The 12,582-nt window shown below is 39.8% G+C and overlaps 1 protein-coding gene across 2 annotated transcripts in view; it reads left to right on the top strand.

Moving 5' to 3' along the window:
• Positions 1 to 12,582, top strand: part of LOC111875052 (dipeptidase 1) — a 43,825-nt gene that overhangs the window by 24,441 nt on the left and 6,802 nt on the right. For both annotated transcript variants that reach the window (XM_023871088.2, XM_023871087.2), the window contains exons 5-8: positions 438 to 621; positions 3,968 to 4,124; positions 9,807 to 9,939; positions 11,645 to 11,795. In XM_023871088.2, the coding sequence (XP_023726856.1) occupies positions 438 to 621; positions 3,968 to 4,124; positions 9,807 to 9,939; positions 11,645 to 11,795 (625 nt within the window). The remainder of the gene's footprint in view (positions 1 to 437; positions 622 to 3,967; positions 4,125 to 9,806; positions 9,940 to 11,644; positions 11,796 to 12,582) is intronic.

Below are 12,582 nucleotides of genomic sequence, written 5' to 3'. Positions count from 1 at the left end.
TATCGAAACACGAACTCCGAACCCTCGGTCGTCCAGCCCGTAGCCAGTCGTTGTACCGACTGAGCTATCCCGGCTCCCTATGCCTTGAGGCATAATCTTTAATTATCCTGGCTAAGACGAATTGCGAATCAACATACATAGATGGGATCGCCCAGAGGGCGGAATTTCCATATTTCAGGAAGATGGTACCTGGCAGAAGGAACCCACATTTTAACAAGAGATCCGAACCATGGTGTTTGCTTGGTATTCGCCATATATGCGTACATAACATTTAATCTTTTCAGGGGTGAGAAAGAGGAAGGCATGTCGAATGAATCTCCACTTAATCAGTGAACCTGTGGATCACGAACACTGCTTGTTGCTTTACAGAGGAAGTCGATTTAGTTGGCAGGTTACAGCATTGCAGAGGGTTATTATCTGGCCGATGTGTGTTACAGGGATGCTAGTGCTCATCGGCAACCCCCGACGCTGGTTAGTGGTTTTAGTGGTGATTCTGGTGGCGATGGGAGTGGGCGTCGGTGTTCCGCTCGCACTGCGAACCACGAGTGACGCTGGCACCTCGCTACAGGAGCACATGGAAATGGCAACACGACTCTTGCACGAAGTTCCTCTAGTGGACGGGTGAGAGTGAATATAACCTGCAAGTTATTGCCTTCGGTCCAGCACACCGATTCGCGAAATGCAAATGACTTTCCACTTGCCGTATATGTACGACTATATAACAAAATTATGCAGGCATCAAGCAGAAGTCATTCTAAATCCTGACAATGCAAATGTTCGCAATATTAGACAAGACGAAGCCCCACATAAAAAGTACAAGAGACTTAAACAGGGCGGTGGTCAAACATGCGACCGTTCAAGTGACTAGACTGCCGTTGTAGTGGAAGTTACTAGAAATAGAGCATAATCTGCTGTACTGAGCCTGGACTGACAGATGCCTTTTATACTTGTATATAGTGTATGTACATGCAATTATTAACGTATATAACACGTAAAATGGAAATATATTGTACATTATGACAAATGAAGTCTTACTGCAAACAATGGCTAAGACAGACGGCCCTCTCGTCAGAGAGGGCGCCCCACAAAGACAAGACAGTAACTGTCAAACAGTAACTAATATCTGGCCGTGAGTCCTGAATGGGGCTCGACACCGAAAATAGATGATTGACTGACTGACTGACTGACTGACTGACTGTCAGTCGCAAAGTGACAATCCACTCCTTCGTTCCACAAGAGTCCCAACAGAATGAAGAATGCGCAGGCAATTTTGGTCGGCAAACATTAAGGGAAGATTCCACGCTGGAGACCCAGGAGTACGTAGGTGGAAAGGTAATATCGAAATGAAAGTTAGCACATGCTCTCCATTACATGCTTTGCGATTCCGCATAACTCGTTGATGGTTTTATTCAGTTATTGCAGGCAGAATTTTTTTTTTCAAATTAGTCGCACTACAGATAGACCGATTGCTCTAGTAAGGTAAAGTTAAGGCCACGCCATAGCTCAAGCAGCTAGTCGCTGGCTTCCCACCGAGGCGGCCTGGTTTCGATCCCGGGTCTGCTCAAGTGAGATTTGTGGTGGACAAAGTGGCGCTGGGGCGGGTTTTCTCCGAGTACTTCGGTTTCCTCTGCCAATCTTCATTCCACCAAATTCTCCATCATTATAATCACCCGGGCAGGCTACAATAGGCCAATCAATGGCCGCCGTGCTGAGTGGACCCAGTTGGACTCCAGCCCCCACTAAGGGAATAAAAAAAAGGTAAAGCTATTGCAGTAACAGGCCGTTGAGACCCATAGGGTTGTGAAACGTCGAGGCTTCCAAATTTTCTAGACAATCGGCTCACAGATGACGGTGAAGTTGTCAGCTTACGCGCCGGTCGCCCTTTACTCCCAGGAAGATTCCTGGTACTCATTTCTGTTAGAAGCTGAGTCTACTCCAGGGACCTAATATGGCTGGAAGGATTACGTCAATTGAAAAATCCAATGACCTCATCGAGAATAGAACTCATGACCATTCGGTATGTAATATAGTGCCTCAACTAACTACTATACCGCGTGCCTCCAATTGTTTTATACCGATATAAATTAATTGTTTGCTTATCGTTAATTATTCGTCATCTCGAAAAACATTTCAGATAATAGTTGTTGATCTAATAGAGATCTGTAGGCTAAATTATGTCATTTACTGTCGCCAATTTTTGTACTATGAGATATTTTGAGGAAATATGCCTAAAATCATATCTGGGGTTCAAGTCGAATTATACTGGACCGATATAAACCAAAATTATATGGGCCCAACAAATTTTAGTGTAGATTTCCAACATTAAATTTAATCAAAATCCGTCAAGTATGTTTGGAAGTAGAACGTGAGTATAGTATTCTCGAATCAGGATTATTATACCGTCGAGGGCACAATGCTTTCCTTCTCTTCACATTGCCTGACACTTAACGGAGGACAGGTCATAATTTATATACTTGACCGCAGCGTCACGTAAGTCAATGTATGTTTTCAGATTTGAAGGACCTGATCTTGAAGTTATATTTTTAATGACACAATCAGAGTCAGCCAAGTGTTAGCTGAAATCAGTAGCGAGAAGAACAGTTACGTAGGTAAATTAGGTTGGAAGAGAACATGAAGTAAGACGGGGAATGAAATTACGTGTCAGATATTTGAGTTCCGAGTCATAAACCCGAAAATTTTGAGCGCAAATGTCTAATAATGGGTGTTAATTTTACAGAACCGAAAATCCATAAATTCGGGAGTCAAAATTCATAGGTCGAATTATGTAGGACTGTAGGCCTAGCGTCAGACCGGTATCTTGAGCTCTAACGTGAGCACGTCACTTTCCAGCGGAGTTGTGACAAAAACAAGCGAGTGGTTAATTGTCCACGTCTATCAAGATGCAATCGATTCATCAGGCCGTGACTTCGTGCATACGGTCGAGTGCTTAGCCCATTGCTTCATACTCGCGAGAACCGTTCGGAGGCCCGTTGCCCTGACAAGATTTCCGCAGTTTTCCTCAGTCCTTCAGGGTAATAGTATCTTGAAAGAGACCATGGTTATTTTCTCCCACGATTTTTACCTTCATTAGTGACGGGACTACATCATCTTTCCATGGATTCTTTACCCCCGGGAGACAGCAAGATGAAGGGTTATAAAAAATTCTGGAGTGTGAAACAGTGTAGTTTGGTAGATGGTACTAGTGTTTAAGATGAATATTCTGCTTCTGTGTTCAGGGTTGAAGATGGAGGAAGCAGGTTTCTCCTATGACATAAAAATTTTTATTTTTATATTGCAGATAAACATTTTTAGATGTACTAGTTTGTAGAAAATTATTTTTACTGTAAAATGTAATACAGATAGGGTAGCGGTGCCCGGAAATATCAATGACACTTCGCCGGTCCGTGAATCAGAAAAGGTTGGTTAAGAATCAGTTTTATAATGTCAAGTTTCTTATCGATAAGAAATGGTGCCAGAGATCCAAAATTGCCCGATGGATCTAATGACATGTCTGAAGCTGCACATATTGACACAGTTCATAAGTTATTGACCTGTGTGTGTGTGTGTGTGTGTGTGTGTGTGTGTGTGTGCGCGCGCGCGTACCTGCTGTTTTGAGACCGACACGAATGGCATTTATTTCGACTGGGATTTTACAAATTTCTCGTTTAAAAATAAGCAAAACCAAACGGCACTGAAAAGAAAATTGACGCGTTTCCGTGTAGCAGTTGTCTATGGATGACCATATTTTCCAGAACTCTGTGTGGAAACGGAAATAAATGGGTCTTATACAAAAATCAGATTATGATTTGATGATCTATTCTATTACTAAATGACTGCAGATGTCAATAGAAAAACAAAACTGTAAACACCGGCGCCAGCTGACATCTCAGTTCGGTACCAACGACCATCATATTCACACTGAAGCACAATCCGGAACAAAGAGTTGTGTTATCAGTTTGTGTTCCAGACACAACGATCTGCCGTGGAACATCCGAAAGTTCCTGCATAACCGACTTCGAGACTTCCGTTTCGGGGAAGACCTGCGTAAAATAGTGCCTTGGTCCAGCAGTCCCTGGTCGCACACAGACTTGCCAAGACTACAAGCCGGACTAGTGGCAGCACAGGTCAGTACACTTTACATGTGGCGTCCCTCCCTGTGCTCTGTATGATGGCTTGATGATCACAGCCGTTTTTATGGTCCATAGCCATCGCTCTTTCTTGGCAATAGCTTCATGCACCGAAAGCAAACACCATATGTCACGCCGGTGGTAAGTAATAGAATGACTGATAAATTGCGGCTGGGCCTCGACAGCACAGTTATTCTTGGTTCCGAGTCCCACTGGACTCATGACCATATTTTACTCTGTGACAGTGACATGCTGCTTAACGAAGTACTGCGATTATTATTATTATTACAATTGGCTGTTACTCTATTATGGATACTGTTGCTCTCCATGTACTCACTGAGTAAATTAGAGACTTTTCCACCTTTAACGCCAGTTGTCTTAAGACTTAGCGTTTCAACAAGGTGCGTCACTGCTGCAAACAAAATCTGTAATCTCTGGACTCTTTCAATAAACATCTCCTTTGAGGATATATATATTTTTTGCTTAATCCTACTGAGTTACGACATTATTGTGTTACTTGTATTGTTTTATTGCATTGTATTAAGTTTCAGTCTACTTCTAGTTCTATTTTTAGCTCTAGCCTTTGTCTAGCTTTTGTTGTCTACATTTTCAGTGCTCCCCTGTTGTAGCCAATCGCTGTTGGCCAGCATTTAAATAAAGGAATTGAATTACTGTTGTTATCATTATCGTTATTGATATTTTTACACTGATAAAATCAATAAAAATGTAGTATTAAACACCTATTGAACTATACGTTTAAATACTCAGGCATAAAATATTCGCTTTAACATTTATTCCGAATCTGTGTTTCCAAAATTCTGAAACGAATTCCATATTATTCTGCCATTGCGTTGGATAATTCAATTTTACGGAATATGCATTTACAAAATAACATAATATGTATTTTAATCTAATTTTTATTCCCGTTTACTTCAAATGAAATCCTCGTGCAATGAATTTCTAAGAGAAGTGGCGCTATGGAGGAGAGAAGAAATGTGCGTCTTCTCTTACAGAACACAGATTTCAACTCTCCTCTTCGCAATTTTCTTTACTTTTAGAATTTGTTGTTGCGTGTGAAATAACTTCCCACGAGCAATTCATTCCTTAAGGAAAGCGGAGTCTACAATTCGAAGTGCGAACTGAACAGACAGGCCTGTGTATCCGGCACAATACATCGACAGGTTCAGGACAAGTAGCAAACAATTCAGTGCATCTACTGGGCAACTAAGTGTTCATGCGTGTACTGTGCCATCGATTTTACCAGACTTAGTAACAAACTAAAAATTCACTAATTTTATTCTGTACACACGAATTGTCTTCGAAGCGTATGAACCACGATTAACAAGAATGGAAACTAATTTCCAAATTAATTCTTTGCTACTTTATATATTTTATTGAATTTAATTTTAATTCATTCTTTACGCAAATACAGTATTGTAGTCGTATAATTTCAGTTTATTTATACTTCTCAAATAATATATTATATGATATCTCCATGTTAGCAGTCCACTTTAGTTTTACCTTTTTGTTGACATATGCAATCACGATAAATATTTAAACCTCGAATGAGTATTACACATGTAGTACTAAAAACACTAAGTTCCATCGTTTTTCAGTAAAAGTTAAATTAGCAAAATAGATTGTTTAAACATATAACTACCGTATTTACGCATGTATAGGCCGCACATTTTTTGCCAAAAATTCAAGAGGAAAACTGGGGTGCGGCTTATATTCGAAATATTCGAAATCACACTTCATTTAATCATATTCATTTCGGAATAATTTCTACTCCTGAAATAATATTCCAAGAAAATTATTTTTTCTATAATTTCTGTCTGAAAATTGTACTGCGGCCTATACACGCACGCGGCCTATACATGCGTAAATACGGCATGTATTTTCTTCAACAACAGGAAGAGAAACAAATGAAGCTGCGTTATGTTGCAGCTACAAATATCTGTAACTCAAAAGCACAAGAATGGGAGAGATGCGATACATATGTTCACTTGCTCTTACGTTTCAGAGATGCAAAAGGCCGTGGTTAGTCGCTGCCTTCCCACCGCGGCGGCCCGGGTTCGATCTCGGGTCTGGTCAAGCGGAATTTGTGGTGGACAAAGTAGCGCTGGGGCGGGTTTTCTCCGAGTACTTCGGTTTCCCCTGCCAATCTTCATTCCACCAAATTCTCCATCATCGTAATCACCCGGGGCAGGCTACAGTAGGCCAATCAGTGGCCACCGTGACGAGTGAACCCAGTTGGACTCAACCCCCCACTAAGCGAATTTAAATTTAATTTTTTTAATGTTGCATTCACATGTAAGAGCAATAAAATATTTTCACGTGATAGAAAGATTATAGACGGGGTTTGGATTATTATTCGGATTTATTGAACACTTTAACACACAACTCGTGACTACATTTTACAAATCGCTCTCAAACACAGAAGATTGGCAGGGGGAACCGAAGTACTCGGAGAAAACCTGCCCCAGTGCCAGCCACTTTGTCCACCACAAATCCCACTTGACCAGACCCGGGATCGAACCCGGGCCGCCGCGATGGGTAGCCAGCGGCTAACCGCTTGAGCTATGGCACGGCCCAACCTCAGTTTATGTTCCTCCCTTAATTTCGGACACCAAGTTCCACACCCATACGGAACCACAGGCAAAATTATAGTTTTATATATTCTAATTTTTATGTTTTTGGACAGCAGACGAGAAGACAGAAGGTTCTGGACTGAATGGTAGCAAGCATTACCCGAATTCAATCTCCTTTTAATTTCCTCCTCAATCAGGTTTTGATTTGTTATCATCGTTCCCAAATATCAGAATTGTGCCACATTTACAAGCTTAAAATTTATTGCAACTGCTTCCTAACTAATTCATCATTCGTAACCATTTTACCATTCGACGCTATATGACCTCGAGAAATAGTTGTTTTATTAACAAAACCCAAACAATAATCTAGTGAAGGAAATTACAATCAAGGCGGTCGGAAATGAACTTGTTAGTATATAATATAAATTATGAACTTTTAACACTGTTTATTTATATCACAAACCTTGGGCGTGTGAGACTCCAGGTGATTTTAAGGACAATTTTATGAGAAAGAACGAGATAGCCAATTTTAAAACTGGCTCCAGCGCCCAGACTATAACGTACATTTCTGTGTGCTGACTCTTGAGGCGAGAGTGTAAGTAAACTGTTTTCACACGTGCGCAGTGTTTAGTGGGAACTTGACGTGTGGCTCCCATAGCATTTAGCCGGCAGCATGCAACATTCATGTTGACCATGTTACTCAAAAATGCAGGAGACGAATATATGCATTATGCAGACGTCTGGCTGTTCATTCATTATTTGTACCGCTTTTCTTATCGCTTCCCCTGCCAAGAAAGAAATCTACCTGTCACAGCTCACCTCGAGTTCTGACATGGCTTGGGGCTGTGCAGTGTATGTATATATACTCCGTTCGTTTATCAACGGAACATTACACAACAAAGGAGGATGTAAGATTTATCAGAACAGGCTACTGTACTGGTAATGTTTTGCACATGTATTCGAGAAATACCTAGTTATAATTTCAGCAGAATAACCAGTTCCCTTGAATTTTGCTTTGATTATTATTCTTCTGCCTCTCACGACGAATGCAGTGCTAGTGCACTTCAAATAAGCCATGGCGGCTACATTTTACTGCTTCACCATTCATGATCATTTACACATTTCTTTGAATGCTATCCTATACGTCATTCCGTTAGCTTTCTTATTCAAGGTACAACGTGGTTTACTCTCAAAGATGCGTTAGACGGGAACTAATTATGAAGTTGTGTATGTTCGTCACCATGTTTTATCTACGAAGTTTTTTGATGAATTATGTTAAATTTGAATTCCATTTTTTTATATAAATGGCTCCCCATACGAAAAAAAATTGTAGTTTTAAGTGTCCCAAAATAGGTAGCACAAGAATTCATACTTTTCGTTTAAAATAGTTTAAGAAATGACGAATACTTAACCACACAAACAGAAATAGTCTTTATTCTGTATAGCGTAAATAGATTTTCAACAACAAAATTGTATTTACAATACACGAACATCATGGTCAATTATGTGTGTAACCCCCCCCCCCCNCCCCCCCCCCCCCAAAAGAAAGAAAGAAAAAAAAAAGACTTTGGAAATTGGGCTGAATGGAGCACGAATTTCATTGTTGTCATTTCTAGCTAGGAAACACAGGACTCAAACTCATTTCCACTGAAGTGACAAGAGTCTGCTTGTGACAAAGGGATATCGATGTCATTTATCGCGGCTCGCGGACTCCTGAGGAGACGCATGACATGTGGAACGCGACTAAACTCTAAAATGCGATTCAGCAATAGACAACTGAGAGTAGAGAAAGCAACCCAACTTTGTTATGTGATTGCCTCAGACCCTGCTCTACGGTTCAGGACTGATTCTTGGTTTACCACAAGAAGTATTTCAATTTCGTAGGTATATAATGTCCTTGCGACGGGCTGATAACTCGTCCAAGGGTCCTGCCGTCTGGCCTATTTTAGGGTACAGTCTCAGAATTCGTCTAGGACTGAGAAAATCACCATAAAAACTAAGTAAGAAAATGCCTTCGTATCAAGATTCGAACCCGAGGACCTGCCAAACACGCAGCAGGAGCCTGGACGTTAGGTTACTACGTTCTGTGTGTGTGGTTCGGAGACAGTACGACGGAATGTTCCTGCTGTGACGTTAATTTGAGCGTATGTTGGGCTGGCGTAATGAAGTATTTATTTGGAAGTACGGAAATAATAAGATAAACCCGTCCGTTTATGTTACGTCAGGTAGCCTCTTGATGAACTCACTCATTTTGACGAGAATCTAGACAACAAACGAAGTAATAAGACAATCAATACGTTTCTAACATGGAAGCACGAAACAGAATGGGTAAAAATCACAAAAAAATATTAAAAGTATAAATTAACATTGATTCAGTCCCCAATTATTTAGACAGTGATGAATGTCGTTGGACGTCTATATATAGCCGATTTCCCGAAAAGCTTCATTGCACTTACAAGCTGTGAAAGCTTAAAGAGCATAACATGCCCCAGTATATGTGGTTACAACATATACGCTTAAATGTATAGACGATTCGGTCAGAATCTGAGAAGCCACAGTATCAGTTTTATGCACGTAAAGTTAGAGGAACAGGTCATTCTTTTCTTTCAATATGTGCCCGAAAATGATTCGGAGGTTATTAAATTCCGCCATTGAGATATTTAAATTTGAAGAAATTAAATTCTGAAATTATGCACACAAAGTGGGTCTAGTTTTCCTTAATTTTCACGTACTTCAAGCACTAATGACAGACAATACAGCTAAAAAAAAGGATTCGGTCAATTTAGCATTCAGGCATACTGGAATGGTGAATCATCAGAACCAGATTTCAAGAGAAAACGACTGGGGCGGTTACCCCGGGCCCTCCACAGAGCAGAAATATAAGTCACAGATTTTATTGAGACATTAGCCGCTTCAAAATCGCGAAAAATTATTTTGTATTTCAAGTTATTGCAAGAAACAACAACAAAATTGCCACAAATGAAATTTCTTGTTACTGATAGTGTCCTCCATATTTTGATCCCTCTTAGGGCCCCCAATAACAGAAAATTCCGCCTTGTGGATCAAGTGACATGATTATTTTTTGCAGTTCTGGGCGGCATATGTGCCATGCGAATCCCAATTCCTGGATGCTGTTCAGTTAACCTTGGAACAGATCGACGTGATCCGGCGATTCACAGAGCAGTACCACCCCACACTAATACTGTGCACGTCAGTTGCTGGTGAGTGTCAAGGACCACAAGTCTTTTTAAAGACGCCTTGATGACATGCTACATTCTAATATAGCTTTAAAAGTGCCTATGGTGACCAGTTGTAACTGACAAAATAATCCTCTTTACAGTCGTGCCAAACCTACAAATGCCGAAGTTAGTGTACACAATATTTCAGACATCATCATGGATTATTTATCTAAGATTGTAACTAAAACTTGTTGAAGATTAATACTGGACATTTGAAATCAATGACATTAAAATAAAGTAGTTTAAGTTTCCATTAAAAAATGATAACATCAATTCGGTAATCTTATTCAATCCCGTCTTTTCTGAAAGGATTTGCATAAAATTTGGTACTGGGGAATTTTAGTTAAACCTGTCGGCATATTCAGTTGCTGGTAGAAATCGAAGAAAGACAACGCTACGCTTTGCGTGGAAACCTAAATGCGTTTCTGCGCTTATCTCGAGTGTGACTCGTTAAATATATTTCGAAGATAAATTTTTTCGAAAGCAGCAAATCGTGCAATTTCCGGGGTAATTAAAAAACACGGATTCTTACGCGATGTCAACTTGTATATTCAACAATAAACAATGGTCCTCTGAACACAACCGAAGATTCTCGAAGTGTCTTATTCTCGTAAATAATTAAACCAATCACCCTCCCACGCATAAAAATAATAACAGAAAATTAGTCACTGAATTCAGACTGCACTGAATGTGGCACTCTTATTACAGCGTGACTTTTAAGCATATATTAAACAAGTAATATATACATATTTAATTTACAAAAGCATACCAATCCTTCAGATTTACCAGACTCTGGGTAGGAAATCTCAAATTTTCAACACTGTTAACATCAAAGCCTACCAGTGAACATTATCTTAAGTCAGGTCTATTAACCACCATCACCACTTGTTCTCCTGATGTAAGGGTAATTTTGTCCCTGTGTTTAACTAAGCACACGGCTATGGAGACATATTACTGCAATTAACTATGCACCACCTCATGAAACACATGAGGGGGTGAACTAGACCTCCATGCAATCTTAACCTTGGCATTAATTGGAGGTGCATGGTCAGTCAGCATAAATGTAACCACTTCATATCTGGTGCACATACTCACGGTATCCATGGGCTAGGCGAATGGTCGTGCCCCAGGTTTACTCTGGATATGACAGGAAAGAGACAAACTCCCTGACCTTGCAGAGAACAGAACCCCAATCATCCATCCTCTAGCTTGATCACTATAATTGTACTGACTTATGATCCATTTAAATATTATTCTTTTATCTGTGTCTACATCTACAAAGCGATCTCTTCCCTTACACTTCCCATGGACATCTCATCCTCTTTGGTCATCCTAATAATATTTCGTTAAAAGTATAAATTATTAAGCTACACATTATATGACTTCTTTCTTCCTCCAGTTACTTTCTCTTTAGTCCTTTCTCCTCAACACTTTATTCTTAAACACTCTCAAAATGTGTTATTTCCTAGAGTTAGGTTTATGGCACTGAATATGTAAACAATAATTTATGAACATCATCTACAGCTAACTTATAAAGCCAGTTCTATTAAGAGGAATTTACAGACAAGTTTCTCCCAAGCTGTTGTCATCTCACATGCGCTTCAAGTTTATTATATGCTATTAATTTTGTGTGCTTAATTATCAAGGAATCTATTAAATACAGGAAGGACAAATATGAATGTTGCAGATATCAAAGCAGCTCACACTAATGGACAGCTGTGCAGTCTCATTGGTGTTGAGGGTGGACATTCTTTGGCCAGCAGCCTTCCTGTGCTGCGGACACTGTACAGTGTTGGCGTACGATATCTGACACTCACGTCCAATTGCAACACACCATGGTAATTATGTCCAAGACATACGATGTCTTACATGAATTGCATAAATGGTCATGTCTGAGTGTTAAGTTCATTTCGATTTGTAAGAGTTCTTTCTGCAGTTACTGTTACCACTTCAATACAAATCATGAATACAAATTGCATAACTGAAAAATGTCTAAATGGGAAGTTCTGGAAAGAATTTGTAATATTTTCTTCCCTTGAAATATTGCAACCTGTATGGTGAGGCTAGTAAGAATAATATATCAATAATTATACAATTTATTGAGCCATTTCTGTACATAACTTCTATTAACAGAGAATCAGGCTTTGAAACATTAGTACACATATAACATCAGAGTCTCACACTGTTACTAGGTTTGTAATTGTTAGCCAGTGGACAATATTCCACATCATTAATTAAGTATTGCCATAAAACAAAGTGAATAGAAGTGTAATTATATGACTGACATCTCCTTGAAATACAACATAGAAAATGAGGAAATGGTAAAAGATATTGCTGTGCCCTGGAAGACCTGTCTTCCTTCAAGTGGATACACACATTCAAAACCATCTGTTGCATGCCTCAGTTCACATCAAAGCGAACAACCACTAACAACAGACTATATTCAGCCTTACCCACTCAGTATCATTGAACACATGCATAAGTCTGCATGCTATTAGTTACATACAAGAACATTACTGTAATAACTGATTATGGGGCTTCTTTCTTTGGGCCCAGCATGTGGCAACTGTGTCAGGGTCACTGTTTGTGAGAAAGAAATCCTCTGACTTTACTGCCGAATCCTGT

This window comes from Cryptotermes secundus, unplaced genomic scaffold, assembly GCF_002891405.2.
Source record: "Cryptotermes secundus unplaced genomic scaffold, Csec_1.0 scaffold1491, whole genome shotgun sequence".
NCBI lineage: Eukaryota > Metazoa > Arthropoda > Insecta > Blattodea > Kalotermitidae > Cryptotermes > Cryptotermes secundus.
Note: the sequence above shows the minus strand (reverse complement) of the source record. Positions and strands in the feature narration are given on the sequence as shown.